General features: G+C 34.7%; 1 protein-coding gene and 1 long non-coding RNA gene across 2 annotated transcripts; both read left to right on the top strand.

Annotated features, from left to right (window-relative positions):
* Positions 1–2,222: 2,222 nt before the first annotated feature.
* Positions 2,223–3,233, top strand: LOC114759072 (cytosolic sulfotransferase 15-like). The gene has a single exon (XM_028948175.1). The coding sequence runs from the start codon at positions 2,223–2,225 to the stop codon at positions 3,231–3,233; it is 1,011 nt and encodes a 336-aa protein (XP_028804008.1).
* Positions 3,234–8,255: 5,022 nt separating this feature from the next.
* Positions 8,256–19,027, top strand: LOC114759064 (uncharacterized). Its single transcript, XR_003741876.1, has 3 exons — positions 8,256–8,382; positions 17,679–17,686; positions 19,018–19,027. It is a non-coding gene; the product is annotated as an uncharacterized LOC114759064 (long non-coding RNA).
* The last annotated feature ends 3,364 nt before the right edge of the window (positions 19,028–22,391 follow it).

Raw genomic sequence — 22,391 nt, forward strand, 5'->3', positions numbered from 1 at the left:
AAAATAAAACATGTTAATTTAGAACTTTTGTCTTTTGGTTTCTAATGAAAGTAACATTAGAGTCATTTTATAAGATTTTAAAATTCTTTTTTGGGTCATGTAACCTAATTAGGAGTTTGATAGATTTAATGATCCAAATAAGAATTTGAGTTATTTAAGTATCTCTTTTAGGGATTCTTCCTATCATTAATTATAAATTAAAATGACTAAAATCACATAAATAAAGTATTTATCTAAATTTTCGAGAACATAAAGGAAAATATCTAGTAACATAATATATATATATATAGAGAGAGAGAGAAAGAGAGAGAAATTACCTTTTTTTCCTTAAAATAAAGAGTGCATAATGTTTAAAGATATTACCTCCTATCCTTAATATAAGAATAAGAGCTAGTTAACTAATTTGAGTACATTAAAAAAATTAGTTAAGTTAGTTATTTGTAATAAATAGATGTTTTTTTTAAAAATATCTTTGCTAATTATGTTTATTAGCTAGACCTCCATATAATGAAACTTTAATATTTACAATTACTATAAGGATTATTTTGGAAAAATAAATAAATATAAGAGACAAAGTGGATTAGAATCTTATACTTAGGACCAAATTAAAAATTAAAATAATTCTTATATTAATAATACGACATACTAGGAACACCAATCTAAACGGTTAATGGAGTTTTTCCGTAAGAAAAAAAAAAATACTACTACGGTAGTACCATGTAAAATGATGATTTTTTTAATATTGAGTTCTACTTTTTACCACTTTTTACATAATAAATTTAAATTCATGATATTTGAGATAAAACATTTGAGACAATGAATATAATGATTCGAAGCAACTACCAACGGGGGTTAGTCCAAGTGGTAAGCGGTTTGGTACCGCTTAAGTAAGGTCTCGAGTTCAAGCTTTAGCGTATGCAGAAATCCCCATTAGGAGACTCACCTACCACAGTCAGATGCGTGACGCGGGTCGGATCCAGATGTAGTCGGAGCAAAACTCCGGTGAACTGAGTGGGCAACCTAAAAAAAATAATGATTCGAAGCAACTTGATATAAGTTTTATTGATTATTAAAATATGTTTGTTTGACCAACTTTGTTGTCTTCTTCACATGGACGGCTGGACTATGAGTACGCGAATCTTTTAAATTTTTCCATTTGTTGCTCCCAAAATTTATTCTAAAAAATTTATCTTACTGTTCTAAAAACAGAAAACATGACACAGATACAAACACGCAGAATATCAGGTTTCTATGACTCCTTGTCTCTTGAGTTGTGGAATATCAAACATATATCATTTATGCGAATTAATTTAAATTTTTGAAAATGACGCTTTAGGTGAAGTGAGAGGATAGACGGACTGAGCATGAATCTGGACGTCCAGATTTTTTTTTTTGGACTCAAGGACGTCCAGATTTAATTTGGAGGTCCAGCTTTATGTATTTTCATATTTATTTTTTGAAAAAAATTATTTTATTAGGTACCCGATCTAAAATAAAAATAATTTTTTAACTGGTAATATTTTTTTTAAAAATACTCCTCCAATCCTTAATATAGGATCTAATTATTGAGCTAATTTTGGTCCTAAATAGAAGACCTACTTCTCATATTTATTATTTTTTCCTAAATTACTTCCATGAATACTCTATCAACCATAATCAAGTAGAAAAGGGAATGAGAATATTAAGAAAAATGATTATGATGTTTTAGGAAAAGCATGTCATATTTTTTATGAATAACTAACTTATCTAACATCTTTAATCGTCTAATCAAATTAGTTAAATAAGTCTTATATTAAGGATAAAAAAGTTTTTTTTTTTTTTGCTGCTCTGCTCACAAGATGATTTCGAAGACAAGCAAACAATGAAAAGTAGAACCAACCAATACTCTTCATATATATTTTTACTCACGTGACATATTCCAAATGAGTGCACATCATTTCTACTATTTCCGCACTTTCCACATAGGTAACCTTGTCGTTTTTCATTAGTCCTATGATGACTGCCAATTTTAAATAGTGTCTGTAATTATCAGCGGCTAAGTGACGCGACATAGTCTTAACTTTTAATTCTGTTTTTTCAAATCGAGAAGGAAAATCCACATCACATCATCTATCAATAGCGGCACAAGTCAGCGGCTAATAAGAGCTCTCTATAAATTAACGAATGCAACTTGTGGGCGAACAACTCTATTGCCTATCATTACTGGTTGCATCAGCATTTCAATGGCTGCAACTTCTATTACTAGCTTCACAAAATCCCATCCAAATGTTGAGCTTGAAAATGAAGAATCTGAAAACCTTAGCCAAGAATGTAAGGAGTTGCTTCTTTCTCTACCCAAAGAGAAAGGTTGGGACTTCCCATACTTTTATCTCTACCAAGATATTTGGTATCCACCAACCCGAATTCAAGCCATAATCTCTTTTCAAAAGCACTTCCAAGCAAAAGATAATGATGTTATTATAGCCTCCTTACCAAAATCTGGCACTACTTGGTTAAAAGCCCTTGTATTTGCCATTGTGAATCGTAATCGTTTCTCTCCCTCGCAACATAACCATCCTTTGCTCATTTCCAATGCTCATGACCTTGTGCCTTTCTTTGAGTTCAACCACTATGGAAACAACCAGATTCCTCATCTCTCTGACTTGCCTGAACCAAGACTTTTTGGTACACATATTCCATTTCATTCATTGCCAGATTCTATTACCAAATGCAAGATAATCTATATATGTCGTAATCCATTTGACCATTTCGTGTCGTTTTGGCTATTCATCAACAAAGTTATCCCACCGTCATTGCCCAAGTTATCCCGTGAAGAAGCACTTGAGAGGTACTCCAAGGGAGCCAATGAGTTTAGTCCATTCTGGACTCACATGTTGAGTTATTGGAGGGAAAGCAAAGTGACGCCAAACAAGGTTCTGTTTTTAAAGTATGAAGATTTGAAAGGAGATATCAATTTCTGCCTGAAAAGAGTGGCTGAGTTCTTGGGTTTCCCATTTAATTCAGAGGAAGAAAGTAATGGTGTCATTGAAAGCATAATAGAGCTATGTAGCTTTGAGAAGATGAAAGAATTGGAGGCTAACAAGAAAGGCAAGTTTATCCAGAAGTATGAGAACAAGAATTTCTTCAGGAAAGGTAAAGTAGGAGATTGGGTGAATCATTTTAGTCCTGGGATGCAAGAGAAATTGTCCAAAGTGATAGAAGATAAGTTGGGTGGCTCCGGTTTATCCTTTTAATCATTCTATTCTAAGCTTAAATTTGCACGTAATGTGTACTATAATGTTCTGTCCATGTGAACATGCATGAGGTTTAGTTTTCTTGTATCCATTTATTGTATGAAATGCACGGGTGTTTCAGAGGGCAGTAAATTTTCTTATACTATTTGTTCATGAGAAGCATTGAGTCACTCGTCTACGAGATGAGTGATATAGATGGAGAAACTCTTCACAGTAATGGAGGGCGCCGTACCATACAAAACATATAATACACACATTTCTTTCTTTGAAAAGAAAGTTATAGGGGCTTTGGCGTGTGATAAAGTTGATTCAATATTTTTATTTAAAGAACATTAAAGCAAACCTTAGAGGATCGTAGCTGTAAATTCGCTTTTTTTTTTTTTGGTATGAAAAGATCTCTCAATAGCCACAAAATGCAAAACATCTCCATAATATGCGTTTAGTTTCCCCTCCAAACGTTTCTAATAGAAACTGATCTCCAGGAAGAATAGCAGAAATGAAGAGATCCACAAAAATGAGGACCAGAAGGATAAGATTCAAATAGACCAAATACTGCCCACTGTGCGGTCACTAAAAACACTCCCCTCCTCTTTATTTTAATAAAAACACTTATAAGAATCGGTTCTTATTATAAGTCACCGATGAAAGTATTTATTGTAGTTTTTTAAATTTTACCCTTTTCTTTTAATGTGTCACTTCCTTTCTTTTGTTTTTTTTTTGTTTTTCCAAATCTGGTGCTACCTTTCTCTTATCAAAACTAAAGCATGGCTTTAAATAAAGGTAAAACTAAAAACTTATGTCATTTTCCGATGGAGTTAATGAGAATCGTCGTTACTTTTTGTTTTATGGAAGATTCGTGATTTTTTTTTTGGTGGAATCATACATAATAATTTTAATAAGATGAATTCTCAGCATGTAAATTACTATTTTCCATTAACTTTGTTTAGCAGTATTAAGTGCTGGGAAATTTTTCACCATACTTTAAAACTCAAAAGACTAGCAAGGAAAATAATAAGACTACGGGAATGGAATGAAACCTACTTAGAAGACCAAATATATTCTCTATTTTTTTTAAAATGCAAATCGAAAATATTATCGTTATCAACTTAGTTCTCTGCAGAATTGGAGAGATCCACAAAAAAATAATCTGGATAGGAAGGATAAGATTTAAAGGGTAAGAGAAAGTGAATTGAAACCAATTTCTCTCTATTTCGGACCAAAACAAACAAACAACCTTTTTGTCGACCATTCTTATATGCCTTTTAAACCGAAGTATGTTCCTACACAAAAATAGTATTTCTTGTAATGAAAATATTATTTGAATAAAATAAAAAAAAATTGACCTGGTAACTTAGTTATTTAACGTATAGAATAATGGGAATTTTTTTTTCAAAATTTCCGTTCAATAATAATTATTTCCAAAATTCAAAAAGTCTTTTTTGAAGTATGCTTCAAGATTAACAAAACTAAAATAAAATGAAAAGATTAAAGAAGTGAAGTTATTTTTCATTTTTAGAACAAACACAAAATCATTATCATTGTAGTATTATGTGTTTTTAGCAGAAATTATGCGAACTACAAAAAAAAAATGTCCGTCGGAGAAAGGAAAATAATATGATTCAGAGTACTAGAATTTTTTTTTTATAATCTGATTCAGAGTACTAGAAAATGAAAGAATAGCACTCAACTCCTCCCATGCCCATAATGCATATTTGAACAATGGGAAAATTACTGCAGAGTCCCACAGAAGAGAATTTACTACTGAAAGGTCCCATGAAATCATAAAATGTATATGAGGTCCCAAGGGACTTTATGGCAAAAAATTTCAAATGTGCAATTACTTTCTTGCCCTTCTGATTAAAGAAAGAAACTGAAGCACACGATTGAGAGAAAAACTCATATCGGTTGTCATCTTCATGAAATCTGCCGCCGTCTCGTTCGTGTCCATCCTTGTGTACTCCGACAGCTTCAATCTCCGGCGAGGGCTGTCAGTGTCTGCTCGGTACATTGTCGCTCGCTGCTCTGCACTCCGTCGGTCTCTGGTCCGCACTCAGTCGGTCTCTAGTTGGACGCCTCCAATCTTGTGCACGTTCCGTCGGTCTCTGGTTCGCACCCCACTACCAGCGAGCCTCGTGGGTTCCATCATCGATGACCTTTGCACCCCACCGCCGGCGAGCCTCTCTCTCTTGGTATATCATATTGATATTATCTATTACTGGCATATTTAGGTGAGGCGCTTCTCAGTTTCAGAGCAACAGTTGGCTATTGCGTAAGTGGTATTATTTAAATTTCGAAGTAATGTTGGCTATTGTCAATTGTTGTGCATAAGTTGTTATTACAGTGATCGAAGGTTGTCATTAACGACCTCATGACCTATCCTGTTATGTAGGATGGAAGACTTGTGTAAGTTGTATTATTTAAATTTCGAAGTAATGTTGGCTATTGTCAATTGTTGTGCATAAGTTGTTATTACAGTGATCGAAGGTTGTCATTAACGACCCCATGACCTGTCCTGTTATGTAGGATGGAAGACTTGTGTAAGTTGTATTATTTAAATTTCAAAGTAATGTTGGCTATTGTCAATTGTTGTGCATAAGTTGTTATTACAGTGATCGAAGGTTGTTATTAACGACCCCATGACCTGTCCTGTTATGTAGGATGGAAGACTTGTGTAAGTTGTATTATTTAAATTTTGAAGTAATGTTTGTTATTGTCAATTGTTGTGCATAGGTTGCAATTACCTAAGTGGAGCGATTCCAAATGAACTAGGAAACCTATCACAGCTTAGAAGTTCGTGAGTGCAGTATTTTAATGTAGTTTTTGGTTCATTTCATCCAATTTATGTTGTTATAAGGATGGACAAATCTCATTCATTCATCATATTCCTGTATTTTCTAGGGTTATATCAAGTAACTCCCTCAGTGGGAATATACTATTCTTTATATGTTGTAATTGGTTGCTCTGTATGTTGTCATTTACTATCCTGTATGTTGTCATTCACTAGTATGTACGCTGTCAACTGCTTATTTGTATGTTGTGGTTGGTTGGTGTGAAGGTTGTTATTGTCTTATGTGCAGGTTGTCATTAGCCTCTGTTAGTTTGTCGCTTGCTTATGTATAGGTTGTAATTTCCTGCTGTTCTTGTTGTCATTCGGTTTAGCGTGGATTGTCATTAGCTGCTGTGTATGTTGTGAATGGCACAAATGTAGGTTGTGATTGTATGCTGTGCATGTTGGATGCTTGTAATCCCCTCAAGAAATCCATGACTTGAAGGTTGGATGCTTGTGGTGGCTTGTAACTTATCAGAACAACCTGCATGGTGATCAAGTGCTGTCTTTGCTACGAGAAAACTCCCAAAGCAAGAAGAAGAAATAAACGATGAGCATAGATTGTATTTAGTTTTTTTTATTTGACAGCTGAATGTAAAGTTCAGATTTTGTTTCTTTATTTGACCATGTAGTGATAGCTAGATGTTAAGATATGTTAATGTGTATTGACATCATTTACTGATTATGAAGTTTTTGTAATGACATTCATGTGTTTTGACAAAACAGGAAATTCTTCGTTCCACACACGGATCATGTCCACAAATGCAGACTAAATAAAACTGGATAAACAAATGGTAACCATATGACATGATAGGCATATATCACAATCATCTTTGCCACATCCATTTACAACCTCAACGGGGGTTGTTGACAACCCGAAGACAAGTGGTTAACAACCTGGGCAGTGTCCCTGACAAATCACTCTGTGGGATGCCACAGCTTCTAAATAGATTGTATTATCAGCATATATAACGACCTTAAAAAAAATTAAGAGCATTTTAAAGTTATTAACAGCTTTAATTGAACCCAATAGGATTACAGTAGATTTTTACTGCAGCAATTCATTTACAACTTCAACAGTGGGTGTTGACAACCCGAAAAGAAGTGGCTAACAACCTTCGCAATGGGCCTAACAAATTTGTATGAAAACTTATCAGCAATGCTGTACCTATATAGTGCTTGTCTAAGGGCTACTGCATTAGGAAAAATTTATCCTTTTCCAATAACCAGACCCTTTCACTTTGTTGAATTCCTTTTCGAAATTGGGGTTGGCATCATTTCTGAACCACATGGCAATGATAGTGGGTCTTCACTAAACACATTGGGTGGAGACATGGACAATGCATCTGAACCTCCGAACAAGTCTTCCATCCTACATAATAGGACAGGTCATAGGGTCGTTAATGACAATCTTGGATCACTGTAATAACAACTTATGCACAACAATTGACAATAGCCAACATTACTTTGAAATTTAAATAATACAACTTACACAAGTCTTCCATCCTACATAACAGGACAGGTCATGGGGTCGTTAATGACAACCTTCGATCACTGTAATAACAACTTATGCACAACAATTGACAATAGCCAACATTACTTCAAAATTTAAATAATACAACTTACACAAGTCTTCCATCCTACATAACAGGACAGGTCATGGGGTCATTAATGACAACCTTCGATCACTGTAATAACAACTTATGCACAACAATTGACAATAGCCAACATTACTTCAAAATTTAAATAATATAACTTACACAAGTCTTCCATCCTACATAACAGGACAGGTTATGGGGTCATTAATGACAACCCTCGATCACTGTAATAACAACTTATGCACAACAATTGACAATAGCCAACATTACTTCGAAATTTAAATAATACAACTTACACAATAGCCAATTGTTGCTCTGAAACTGAGAAGCGCCTCACCTAAATATGCCAGTAATAGATAATATCAATATGATATACCAAGAGAGAGAGGCTCGCCGGCGGTGGGGTGCGAAGGTCATCGATGATGGAACCCACGAGGCTCGCTGGTAGTGGGGTGCGAACCAGAGACCGACGGAACGTGCACAAGATTGGAGGCGTCCAACTAGAGACCGACTGAGTGCGGACCAGAGACCGACGGAGTGCAGAGCAGCGAGCGACAATGTACCAAGCAGACACTGACAGCCCTCGCTGGAGATTGAAGCTGTCGGAGCACACAAGGATGGACACGAACGAGACGGCGGCGGATTTCATGAAGATGACAACCGATAGGAGTTTTTCTCTCAATCGTGTGCTTCAGTTTCTTTCTTTAATCAGAAGGGCAAGAAAGTAATTGCACGTTTGAAATTTTTTGCCATAAAGTCCCTTGGGACCTCATATACATTTTATGATTTCATGGGACCTTTCGGTAGTAAATTCTCTTCTGTGGGACTCTACAGTAATTTTCCCTTGAACAATTGTGCCAATCAAAATTTAGAATGCCCAATATCTCTTTTGCAGGTAACAATTCCAGGGCAAAATTGTCTTTTAATCTTTAGAATTATTTCACTAACTGAATATTGTTCAGACGTTATTGTTGGGTGTTTTTTTTTTGGCCCACAGAAATTATTGTCAGGCGACTTACACCATTTTTTAACACATTTAGAAAAATATTGTGTCCGTGGAAAGTAAATGATGTGCTTCTCACTTTCTCTTGTCATATCATCAAAAGGAGCGTCCTTAATTTTCTATTTATTTTTCTTTTCCATTCAATCAAGGGAAAATGACAATTAGGACTCTAGAAAATTGAAAATTACGATACAGGTTCTTGAACTCAAAAACCTGCTATTATTGATTGAATCTTGAATATGAATTGACAAATGTTGTGTAAAAGACCAAATTGCTCTCATATTAGAAATAACATATACAATATTATAAATTACTCCCTCCATTTTTATTTATAAGAAGATATTTTTTTGAAAGGGCAAGTTTCTTTCTGTAAGGGACACTTTGGAGATATTAAAACATTTAATGCTTTTTTTCCATATTTACCCTCAATTACTTACAAGTTTCTCTCATCTTTTTTTCCTTACTCATTCTCTCTCATCTCTTTTTTTGTTTTTTGATACAAGAAGGAGAAACCTCTTAAAACGCACTACCCATAATCTGCTAGCCTGGGAGAATCCTGCATAAGTATAGCCTTCAGCTCCTCGGTTGGAGTAGTCGTCAGGAAAAAGCCCATAGAGCTGCTCAAAGCTAGTTTCGCTAAAAAATCCGCTGCGTTATTTGCACTGCGAGTCACGTGTTGAACTTGGACGACCCAATCTCTTGTGATCAGATTCTTAATTTCAGATATCAGCGTCGTGTCTTCATGGGTTTGGGTATCGTGACTCCGGAGCAAATCCACAACCTCACGTGCATCAGTTTCGAGGATCACCTGTCAGTACCCCAAATCCCAACTAGCTTTTAACTCGAGGAGAGTAGCCCATAACTCTGCATTTAAGCTGTCTCCCTGCTCACCATGGTGCATGAAACCCATTACGAAATCTCCTGCTTCATTTCGTATTACTCCACCGCACCCAATGCCACTTCTCCTAGAATAGGCTCCATCGGTATTGAGCTTCACCCAGTCAATGCTCGGGCACTCCCATCTCTCATGTTTGTCGGTCACTAGCTGCCTATTGAGATTGCTTCCCTTTAGGCGAGAACGACCCTACATGAGTGTTGACAACATGGCATTGGCTCGTGCGAGTAAGGTGTTGTTTGTCATCAGTTTATTCTCAAAAACTCTATCATTGCGTCTCTTTCACAGAAGCCAACAGATTGTAGAGAAGAGACTACTCTAGTCCTTGTGATTACACCCATTGGTTCCTGACATTCCACTGTATCCATTCATCTAGGTTTGTCCAGAAGAAACCATGGCGCCACGAAGGTTCGACTAAGCCCCTCCAAAGCTTCACGGTCTCTTCATAATCTCAGAGCATATGGATGGTAGTCTCGGCACTCTATTTGCACCAAGTGCAGAGTTCGTCCGTCGTCATGTGTCATCTAGCCCTCTCTTCATTAGTTAGAAGCTGGTTATGGTATGCCAACCACATAAACATTTTATAGCGTTGTGTGGTGTCTAGTTTCCAGATCCTCTGATTTCTCGGGTTGCATTACTAATAGCATTTGTATGCACTCTTGATCAAGAACATCCCACTCTTTATTTCCATTTAACCGAAAGGTTAGCGAGATCCAGCGTATAGCCATCCTCATCATGTTTCCAGGCGTTCTTAGTCCCATGCCAGATGTTTGAGCCTTGTCGAGCTGAATCAATGATCGGGATCATGTCATTGCCATACTTATACTTGCTTCGGATCACCTTCACCTATAGGTCATCTTTCTTGAGCATCATGATCCAACTGAGCTTAGCCATAAAAGCTTGGTTTTGGCTTCGCATGTGTCTTATGACAAGACCCCCCATCTTCTTCAGTTGACAAATAGTCTCCCATTTTACCAGATGGGCTTTCTGCTTCTCAGCAGTGGATCCCCATACAAGTGCACGATTACATTTCTCTATTGTCTCACAGGTGCCCATCGGTAATGAAGCCGTCTGCATTGTGTACCCAGGAATGGTTGTTGTCACTATCGTAACTACTGTCGCACGTCCCACCAGCGATAGGTTGTTAGCCTACCAACTAGTCAACCTTCGCTTTACCTTATCCACCACGTCTTCAAAACTGTCTTTAGTAACTCTAGAGTGCAGAAGTGGGATACCCAAATATTTATCGAGGTTCATTGTGGCTTGGAACCCCAATATTGTACTCAGCTCAGACTTACACACGTGATGTATGTTTTCGGAGAAGTAGACTCGAGTCTTGTGGGCGTTCACCTTCATGCCAGAGCTCTCACAGAACACGTCTAGGCACTACTTGTTTTCCTCAGCTTGTCTTATAGAGGCTTCTCCAAAGAGGATTATATTATTGGCAAAAAAGAGATAGGAGATAGGAGGACTTGACTTGCAGAGTTTAATCAGCAGCCATGACTTAGAGGCAACTTGCTCCTGAATTAGATGGGCCAATCTCTCGATGCATATTACAAACAAATAAGGGGAGAGGGGGTCTCCTTGCTGAACCCCTTTGGTTGGGAGTATCTCACTGGCAACCTCACCGTTCTAAAGAAGTTTCATTGACGTAGTCACCACACATTGGTAAATAATTTATGCTAGCATCTCGGGTATCTGCACGTCTTTAACGCATTGTTTAAGAAAATTCCAGTTGCTTCTATCGTAAGCTTTTTCCAAATCAATTTTGATGGCCACATACCCTCTTTTCCCTTGCATGGTTTGCATTGAATGAATCACTTCTTATACAACCACGGTGTTGTCTAAAATGTGGCGTCCATGTACAAAACTGCACTGTTGCAGACTTATTATGCTCAATAGAATTGCTTTAAGCCTGTTTGCAATGATATTAGTGATTGTTTTAAAGATAACATTGTAAAGGTTGATCGGTCTCAGGTCTCTAAGCTCCTTCGAGTGTTCTATCTTTGGTATGAGTGATATGAACGTTGTGTTAATCATCCGGATTTTAGTCGAGTTTTGCCACAAATATTGTATGAGATCACAAACTGATTTTCCTACTACCTTCCATTGATTTTGGTAGAACAAAACATTCAGGCCATCCAGCCCTGGTGCCTTAAGTGCTCCTATACAAAAAAGTGCTTCTATAGTTTCCGCATCCGACACAGCTCTCTATAAGTAAAGGAGGTTGCCGGTTTCTAATGGGGGGTAGCTGAAAGAACATTGTAATGGGATCTGATGTGTAGCTTCCTCCTTGAACAGAGTTGCAAAGAATTCATTAGCAATGGCTTTTATTTTTTTCTGTATTGTAGACCCACTTGCCTGACGTGTCCTTGATGGCCCCATGAAGTTTCTCTTCTTTCTTGCATTTGCTCTGATGTGGAAATAACAAGTGTTTTTATCTCCATTGATATACCAATCACATCATGCTTTTTGGGCCCAAAGGAGGGACTCTTGGAGTAAAACATCTTCTAGCTCTCTCCAGAGTTGGTATTGAAGTTCCTCTAGCGTCATCGTAAGCCTGTATTGTGACTCTGCCCATGTGATTCTGTTGAGTCGCTGAATGAGCTTCTTCTTCCTGCCATTAATATTGCCAAAGACTTGTGCATTCCACTTGATACAAGCATCAGTGAAGCATTGGACAATGTCATTCCACGGTGAAGATGAGCGCCATTCCTTCTGTACAAGAGCATTAAAATCCTCATGTAGTACCCAAGGAGCTAGGAAGCAGAATGGTCGTTACACACGTTTAGTCTCATGAGGGCCATTTAATTGTAGCAAGAGCGGCCTGCGGTTGGACTTGTACTGGGGTAGGTGTGTGACGACTGCATTGGGGAAGGAAGTCAGCCAATCACACCAGTATAACACACGGTCAATGCGACTTTCCACTCTAGTTTTCCTCCACATGAACTTTCGCCCTACGAATCCCATATCATTCAGTTCTTCTTCAAAAACAAAATTATAAAAATCTTTATCTGGGTCTTTGTTAGAGCTTGCCGAGACATGTTCTAAAGAGAGAAGGGTGGCGTTGAAGTCTCCCCCCACGCACCAAGACTCCACTACGTTCCCCTTGATCCTATGTAGCTTGTACCAGAGGACCTTCCTTTTGCTTGGCACCGGGCTTGTACATACACAAGTCATTTCCCACTTCTGCCATTCATGGTTCCCTAGCCTCAGGTGTATGAACAGTTGATTAGTTTCCACTATCTCTATAGTTTTAAATTTTTCAGACCAGTAGCACCATATTCCTCCTTGAAAACCATTAGCATCTACTATTTCAAAATATTGAAATCCTAACTAGCTGGCAATCTGATGAGCTTTCCTTCTTCCACAACAAGTTTCGAACAACGCCACAAAGTCCAGGCCATGGTTGGAAACCAAGTCCCGTATGAGAGAGGGAAAGGTATGTGAGCCAGACCCTTGTATATTCCAGAATAAGCAATTCATGAGATAACCATTTCCTTTCTCTCTCATCTCTTTTTCTGCTTATTCTCTCTTCCACCCACGTTTTTCATAAATAAGGGTTTTATAGAAAATAAATTGCATTTTTGTAGATGTATCACTTCCAACTAATTTTAACCAACTTTTTTATCAACATAATTTAGTTAATCATCTCTTATAAAAAGAAAGGAGGGAGTACAAGTTAAGTATTCAAAGTAACAAGTTTATACTCCCAAATAACAAGCATAGTATTAAAAATTATAAATTAAGTATTTAAAATAACAAGTCTACAGTTAGAAATAATAAGTTCAAATAGTAGGGTCATTTGATCTAACTCAACATTTGCTAATTCATATCTTATTTGGTTTCTGAAACCAATTTTCAGAATCTAAGAACCCAAATTGCAAATTTAAATTTTTGAAGGCTTTTTTTTTTTTTGTGATTTCCCTTCAATCAAAGTCATTTCAGTGAAATTCAACATGAAATCTTTATAATATTTCCACGCTTTCCATATAGGTCTCCTTTGCGTTATATTTATTTATTTATAATTAGAGGGGCTACAATTAACGGATATTAATTTTAAATATTGATATTCTAAAATTTATTTTAGACGTGGCGCAAAAGGAGGGAATTATGAGATGGATCACAATTTTATTATGAAACCCAAAATATCAAAAGAAATTAGGAGAATTACAATCAAGTCTTAGGAAAGAAAAATAATTACTAAAAAGTTCCTATAACAACCTAAGCAGCCTTTGATAATAAGTTTTAGAATAAAAAATGACAACTTTTGGGACTTGTTTTGTAACTTTTTTTTCCTTGAAACCTCATTGTAATTCTCCCAAAGAAATTTTTGGATATACATTGAGAGTACCACAATCATTTATGTACTGCCCAATTAAATAACAACATTTCAAATTTTTAATCCCCCATATCACCCATCAGTATCTCCGCTACTTCACGCCTATCCCTCTCATATTTTAGCTAGATTTTCAATTTTTTTTTTTTTGGTATGACAGTGTTTAGGTGAGCTGAGTACTAAGAGTTGATAAGGATCACGACATACTTTTAGACTTAAAAAAATACTTATAGAGATACTTGCGGATCATATGCTAATAATGTTCTCATAGTTAAACTTTCATATTTTGCTCATGAACATCTTCACATGCTTAATGACAGATCCTCCAGTTGCGAATATTACTGTTCATTTCAAATAGTCACAATAATCAGTGGCCAAACTATGCTTACAGATGAAGGAAACTTCTGAGCTGAATTCTAATGCCTCTATTTTCTAGTTACGTAAGTATGCCGGCAGCGTTCCAGTGGCGAAATCTTCTGCAACTTCTTTCACAAAAAGTCAATCACAATGGTGAGTTTGGAAATATTTATGGCTTCCGCAGTGCTAGTCAAATATGAGAGTTAAAGTTAGTTATATATGAACCAAATAAACTTATAGAAATACAAATGTGACATCTTTTAAAGTTAGACCTAATTAAGTTCGGTCTAAAGCATGATTTTAAAACGTTTTGGCCAGAAAGGTAATTTTAGAAAATCTGCCTGAAATTTCAATAAAGTTCCATAAATTCATGAAAATTAGAAAAGAATTTTTTTCCAAAAAGAATATATTTAGGGCTCAAAATAAGTAAAAAGATGAAAGTACCTCAAAAATAAGATTTATAAAGAATTAATAATTTTGGCTAATTAAGTGCAATTTTGCCAAAAATCAATTGTTTAAACTATGAAAGGGCCTCAAATAATTAGGAATAATAGGGAAAAATTATTTTGGAATTATCTTGAATGTTTAAAATTGGTTTTGTGACCAAGAAATTGAAATTATTAATTTGGGAATATTTCAAATTCGTTTTTCACCCTTAAAAAAAGGTAATTCCTTCAAAATTAAAAAAAAAATGCTAGGGATCACAAATTTGGCCCGAGAATTTTGGGGGAATTCCTTTATGAGGAGAATGAATATTTGGATGAGTTAGATGAATGCTATTGGTAGAGAAATTAATTATGGAATTTAATTCTTTATATGTCCAAAAATAACCCAAAATTTCTTACCCAAAGTTTAAAAATTCAAATAAATCAAGCTCAAGCTCAAAATAAGAGCAGAACGGCATGGCTGGACACTAGAATTACAGAGAAAATAATTTAAAAAATCCCAAGTTTAAGAAGAAAAAGTAGCGGCATTCCATGGGTTTCAAATTATTAAATATAATTGAATATTCCACATTAACTCTCCAAAACCTTCTTTCCCATCATCATTTTTTAACAGAACCATCAGAAAAATAAAGAAAGAGGTGAGGGTGAGGAAGAGGATCGGAGGAGGAGAGGAATAAGGGAGGGAGAATCAAGTTGTCCACTTGATTTAGGAATGTTCCCGGCTCATGCTTCCATCTAAGCGGTATTTTCATGATTTGATCTTGTTCTTGACATGGCAAACTCTCTCAAATCAGATTTGTTGAGTGGAAGAGTTGCTCTGAATGTACAATTTTATCCTTCATTTATTATTTAGTTGACTTTGTTTTTATGAGATTTAATGTATACTACCTCTAGTCATAATTATAAGACCTCGTTTGTAGTCTACAAATGAGGTCTTATAATTAGAACAGAAGGTAGTATTATATAGGGATAAAATTAAAAAATTATTAAATTTTAAATGACAGTTAATAAAGTTTAAAATTTTTCTTGATCTATACAAAACATGCTGAAAGTAATTTATCAATAGGACTAAAGGAGCATGTTGTTATTGTTATTGTTAGAATTTTTGGAAGCATCAACCCAAGGGAGGTGATTTCAATTTTCCAAAAAATATTAAAGCTTGATTATTAAAATAAGGTTTAGAGTTGTTAAAGACGTCAAATCATGTGTTGAATGGAAGGAAAACAAAACAACCAATATTTAATTTCCTCATTTATTGTGATTTTTGGCCAACGAAGTATGAGTAAGTTAGGGCAGGAATTTTCTTAATGCTTTGAAAGATTTTAGAATGAAATTTTGTAGGAAAATGTCAAGAAAAAGAGTTTGGAAGCTTTAGAAAAAAAGAAAACATTACTACAATATACGCCTTTTACATTGCCTATGCGCATAGGTTGCATGAGCAATTGATAATAACAAAATGTGGTGGCACTTTTATAAATAAGCATGCCGTATCCTTAATTATGGGTCTAGAATCTCAACAAAATAAACATGAAATAAACAGGCTACTAATGCCAATTGACTTAAGACAAACTGAATAATGATTTTTATTTTTTTGTCTTTTTATATTTTTTAAACAATATTCGTATCTGTTATATACTCCTTCTGGTCCACAATATATATAAGTCAATTTAACTAAGTCATAAATATCAGAAAAATGTAGTTGACTCGTTAAATTTGTTCCAAATAGAAATCTTTTTCCAACTTTGCCCATATTAAATGAGATTATAAAGGAAAGAGAAAAAATACAAGGAGTTACATTTAAACATTAATTGTAAGGACAAAATTGACAAAGCTTTAAACACTCTCGAGATGACTTATATTTTGGACCAAGCAATTTATTCTCAATGATACATGATGTCAAAAATGATTTTCTGTTTCTTTAACTAAGTTAGGATGTTGTTAGATTTTATGATTTTAGAACTTTCTTGGGTTATATGATTAGCTTACGGTGTTTAGGTTTTTTTTGCTTAACTAAGCGTGTATAGAATTAATTAGGATGTTATTGTTGTTTGGAAAGTATAACATGATTTGATTCTTTTGAATTGCTATCATTATTTATAGTTTGTTTTGGTTATGCTTCTACACTTTAGAATTACAGGTTGAATAAAGACTGTCTAACAAATTTCAACTGTTTATTTAATACACACATATATAATATGGGCTATATTCATTTGCTCTGGGCGAAACAAATGAATATGTTCATTTGTTTTGGTATAACAGACGAATATGATTGCCCATATCATCTATTCTGAAATAGACGAATATAGAGAGTCCCTATCCATCTATTTTAAAACAGATAAATATATAACTACTATCTACGTCTCCTTTGTCAACATCTCCCCCTAAACCCAAAAAAAAAGAACAGATACAACTAGCATATTTTGTAGCAGTAAAAACAAATTTTTTTCCTGTATGATGGGCCCCAATTATGTGTAACCGAGCACATCACCAAAAGAAACCCTCAGTTTGCGCTGTTCAATTGCTCTTCACCTTGTCGATTCTAACAGCTAGCGGTCTTATTGTCTCTTATGTCTCACTAACTACCCCTTTCATATCATCTTACCATGCTTTATTATAAATTATTTGTAACCCATTCTCACGTATTAAGGAACACATTAAAATGATAAAAAAATTTAAATTTATCTTTATTAAAAAAATTTCTATGTTTGTATTTACAAATCATTCTCACATTTTTCTCACCTTTCTCTCTTTTCCACGAGAATTAAGTACCCTACAAGTTATTTATATTTTGGACTAAAATATTTTTTCTGCAAGTGACTTATAATAAAGACTGAAATTTTGAAAAGCCCAGTGTAGTATGCATGTAAGAAATAGCCTGAAATGGGTAGGGTACTGAAATCCTATAACATTCCAATTTTTAAGCTTAGAAGTACCAAAATTAGTCTGAAATGGGAAGGTTATTAGACCCTTTTGGTAAGAGTTTCAAATGTTTCCTAGAAAGACAAGAGGATTCTCATACACAAAACCACAAACTAAGAGTTTTCTGGAACCATGAGACAAGCAAGTTAAAGACTCCAATGAAGTGTTGAGGGCTTGAGTATAGAAATTGGAAATGATTAAGGGCCAAAAGTTACGCTGGGAACCTCAGTAAGATGATTCTTGAAGCTAAACCCAAGCAGGAACCTAATTGTAAATTTGAAAAATTTTGAGCCAGAAAAAGACAATAATGGAAACTACACCCAAAAATTCTAACAAAATTTTAAAAATTCTAGAAAAATAGGAAATGAGGTTTTGAGTCCCGTATAGTGTTTAAAATGACAAAAATACCCTGGAGCAAGTCGATGAAATTCCTAGGGCTTTGGCTAATTATGAATATTAGCCGAAATTAAATTATTGAAAATATGAGAAGGCCTCAGATAATTGGAGATAAATGGGGAATAAATACTTGAGAAATTATATAGGTTTTAAAAATGATTATGTCCCTAAAAAGCAAAGAGATTGGCTTTAACAGAATTTAAAGCCTATTTATACACTATTTAGGAAAAGTCAAAATAAACCGTCTATGAGTTAAATTTTGACCTAATAAAAATTAAGAAAATTTCCCTTGATGAAAGGATAGTATTATTGCTCAAAGACAGGTTTTCAGAGTCAAGGACCGGTAGAAAGAATTTGGTCAAGTTTACTTCGAAATAAATATTATTAAATATTTTAATGAAGGAACAAAGAGAAGAGCATCACTCTCTTTTTATGCATGTTAAATTCCATGTGAAGTTGATTGTGATGAAAAAAGGGTCCCAGAACATGTCCCAGAGTTACCGGGCATGTCAGGACTAAAAAAAAAAAAACTTGATACGACGTAAAATCGTAAAATAGGTAGAGAAATAGTCAAGGGTAAAAGAGAATATGAATTTCTCCCTATTTTCCTCCTTATTTTAATGCAAAAATAATGAGGAGGATATGAATGGAATAATACAAATTGTCAAGGGGCATGTTTGAGAGAAATGGAATTATTAAGAATTAATATTGCTTATGATCACATGTAAGATTATGTGTCCTTTGAGGTGGCATTTGTATTAAATGTTTAGGAAACCTAAGTGGGTTTATGTGGCAAAATCACAAGGGGATTAGAGAATGACAAGTGTGCATGGTAACAAGTAAATGATAATTTAAGGAATTACCATAAGGTAAATTTGAACCACTCTACAGACACCCCTTCCTCTCATATTAGGCCAAATTTTCGACCATGAAGATAAAAGGGAGATGAGAGTTCAGCTAAGTGAGGAAGAAGAAGAAAGAGAAGAAGATCAAGTTAAACCTAGGTGAAATTAAGTCCTAAATCAAGGTGATGTTCTTTCTAGTTCATGATGCTCTATGAATTGTTAGCTTTAACCATGGTTTTAATGGATCTTGAAAGCTTGAAACCCTAAGGAGAAGTGATTTTCAGTTATGTTTAAACCATGAAAAATATTGATTGACGCTAGAATCATATTTAAAGGATAGAAAGGAACAAGAATCAAGTGGTTTTATAGTAGAAATTGGATAAAATCAACTCCCCCTAACTCTTTATAATTTTTTGCCATAGCTAGGGTTTGAGATAGGATTGGATTTTGATGATTTTGATGCTTCCAATGTGTTTAGAATGAAAAATTATGTATGGTACAAGTGAAAAAACACATTTAGAAGTATTGCAATTGAAAATAGAATTTAAACCCTAAACCTTAAACAATTTGGCCAAGCGGGTTTAAGTAGAAAGAAGTTTGATTTTAATAATTTTGAGCTTGAAAATGGATTCTACACACAAAATTATGGGATAATGGCATGTGAAATTAATTATAGAAAAATTAGAATTAAAGCTCAAAAGTTAAGGTTAAAGGATTAAAGTATGTTAAAGAGAGCAAAGTGCAGCACCTAACTTTTATATACTAATAGGGTCATTTTAATGTCTGTGAATCATAAACGCTAGGTTTTCGACCTAGGAAAAAATAAGGAAATTTTTTTTCTTCTTTAACATTGAATTCGTCAATCAAAAAAATTCAAACCTTTAGAATAATTGAAGAGTGATGTACAATTCACCCTGCTTTCAACTTAATCTATTATCACCTAGAAAGATTTCATATCATGCAATCTCATAATATTATATTAAAAATATAGCAACCATCTTGGTTGATAGCACATACTTGCACCCGGCAATGCTCTCCTTCTCATGAAGGATACAAAATAATATTTACATAAAGCAAGTAAAGTTAGTTGCCCATAAGATATATACAATAGTATAAACATTAATCTATCAAAATATTCTACTTCATAAGTACATAATATAGCAGGCATCTCTGCTCTTCAACCAGCTCACCTTCTTCCTAAATAACCTCCTTATCTTTCGAGCTGCTAGCCTTTGCTATTCATTATGAATAGGAGGGTAAGATTCTAAAGAATCACTATAGTAGTAATTTCTATCAAACAAATGTGCAAATTACACAAAGCATGCAAAACAAGCCAAAGGGAACATAACCTTGCAAGCTATGCATATAAAGCATTTAAGTGTAATGACAAATAGTTAGATTGATTAGCTGAATGCACAATCAACGGCACATAAGGTCAAACATACAATGGCTCGTAAGGCCATGCAAATAATGGCTCATAAGGCCACGTTTGTAATGGCACATAAGGCAGTGCAAATAATGGCTCATAAGGCCCCATATCTGTCAGCTACACATAATCACGGCTATAACTCATGCAAGGAATTAAGGATTACATGTTCTCATGCTTTGGAATAGCACATGTCACAAATAAACATGCAACGATCATACATAAGTGTAAGGTAGGAAAGAACTACTACCTAGGCTGCTTCCCTCCAAATCAAACCTTACCGTTCTTCTTTTTTTCTGCTTCCTGGTAGGCTTGAGCATATAAACCTATCATATTGGTAAGGGTAGCTCAATACTTGATCAAACTATAATTCATAAATTAAATAACTCTTTTTAAATCCCAAATATTCTTTAATCTCTATCCTTACTAGTTGGTCGTCTTAGACAATTTTCTATATCCATAATATAACTTCTGAAAGGTTTTCCTTTCTTTTGTAACTCCAAACAGTTACTTTATTTAGTAACTGGTCACAATATTATCTTCTTGTCTATTACATTTAAGGAAAAACAAGGTGTCTTTCATACCTCAATCAATTTCTAAAGTGAAATTAACTAAAATCCATCTTCACTAATTTTGCACCCATGGCTGAGACACAAACTATATGTATATATATCTATGTCATCGCCCCGATTGATTTTATCTCAATTCCAATTATCTATTGACCATCTTAAACTTTGGTCTAGTGTTCCTCCAACAACTTCTATCAATTATCAATTTTAACCCACACCTTAGCCATTAACTGTACCATTGAGAATTTTCCAAATACATAACTTTTGACCATAAAACACACCTAAACCTCATGGTCAATTCCCTACCACTCATACACTTCCCCAACCTCCACTTCTTAATTAATCCTTTCACCACTTAAATCTAAAAATCACTTCCAACCTTGGAAATCACTATTACAGCACCTTAATCCTACATTCCCTTTGTTTTCCATGTCTTAAGCTCATAGGGAAATACTTTTCATAAAATTAATTCATTCCTAACTTACTCAACTTTCAATAACTATGTTCCATCTTTAAAATTCCAGATTTGAGACTTACACCCCCAACATCAACAATCTCAATTCGAATAGCAAGCATAGTTATATGTGTGTGCACACTTCAATTAATAATTTCTTTTTCCCATTCAATGTAACAACCTCAAATCAATAATATGAAGTCCCTATTTCAATAACTTAAAATCATAACTAATTATAAACCATATTTTTAATCCCTTTATTCTCCTTCCAATTTCATTCTTAATCTCTTTATAATTCGAACACTTAAACCAATATTACATCAACAATTCAAGCTTGTCATTCTATCTTGATTTCTCATTTTCTCTTTCCCATAAGCATCTAAATATTTCATTTGCTCATATTTATTCAAACCGAATAGCAACTCTTTATCTAATTAACCCACCTTTTCTTTCCTATTTAAATGTCATTTCCATGAACCCATACCTCTATTATTCTTTAATCTCCCTCGGCCTCAAATCCATTTCACCCATACCACATCCTATTTCCACTAATTTACATGCTGTACTCTCACTTGTCATAACAGCTATCATCCACCGATATATATCTATATATATGCAAGTTTCAGTTTGTTCTTCCCTTTTTATTCGGCCACCGCCTAGCCTCCTATAAATATATATATATATATCATTAATAATAACAATGCTCTTCGGTTACAACCTTTCCTCAATTATTTTCAGACCCAAAACACCCATAAGCATCTCACACAACTTAACAAATCTGGAATTTTTCCAGATTAACATACTTCCAATTAAATTATCCTAAACCCAATATCTCACATATACATAGGACCAACTGTAATCAACTCTTACCGCCTAATTAAACTAATAATTCAGATTCAAATGCCAAGCACCCCACGGCACATGCATATATCTATATATGTAAGAAACGTCCTTCTCCTCCTGTTAACTTTAGCAACTTCTTTAACACACAATAAATTTAAGCTCCATAAACATTCGATCCACGCACTCATAATCATTATATGTGCGTGTGTGTATTTTAAACCTTAGCCGACTCCTTTCATCA

Source organism: Neltuma alba, unplaced genomic scaffold (assembly GCF_004799145.2).
Source record: "Neltuma alba isolate B1F8T4 unplaced genomic scaffold, ASM479914v2 tig00001562_pilon, whole genome shotgun sequence".
Taxonomy (NCBI): domain Eukaryota; kingdom Viridiplantae; phylum Streptophyta; class Magnoliopsida; order Fabales; family Fabaceae; genus Neltuma; species Neltuma alba.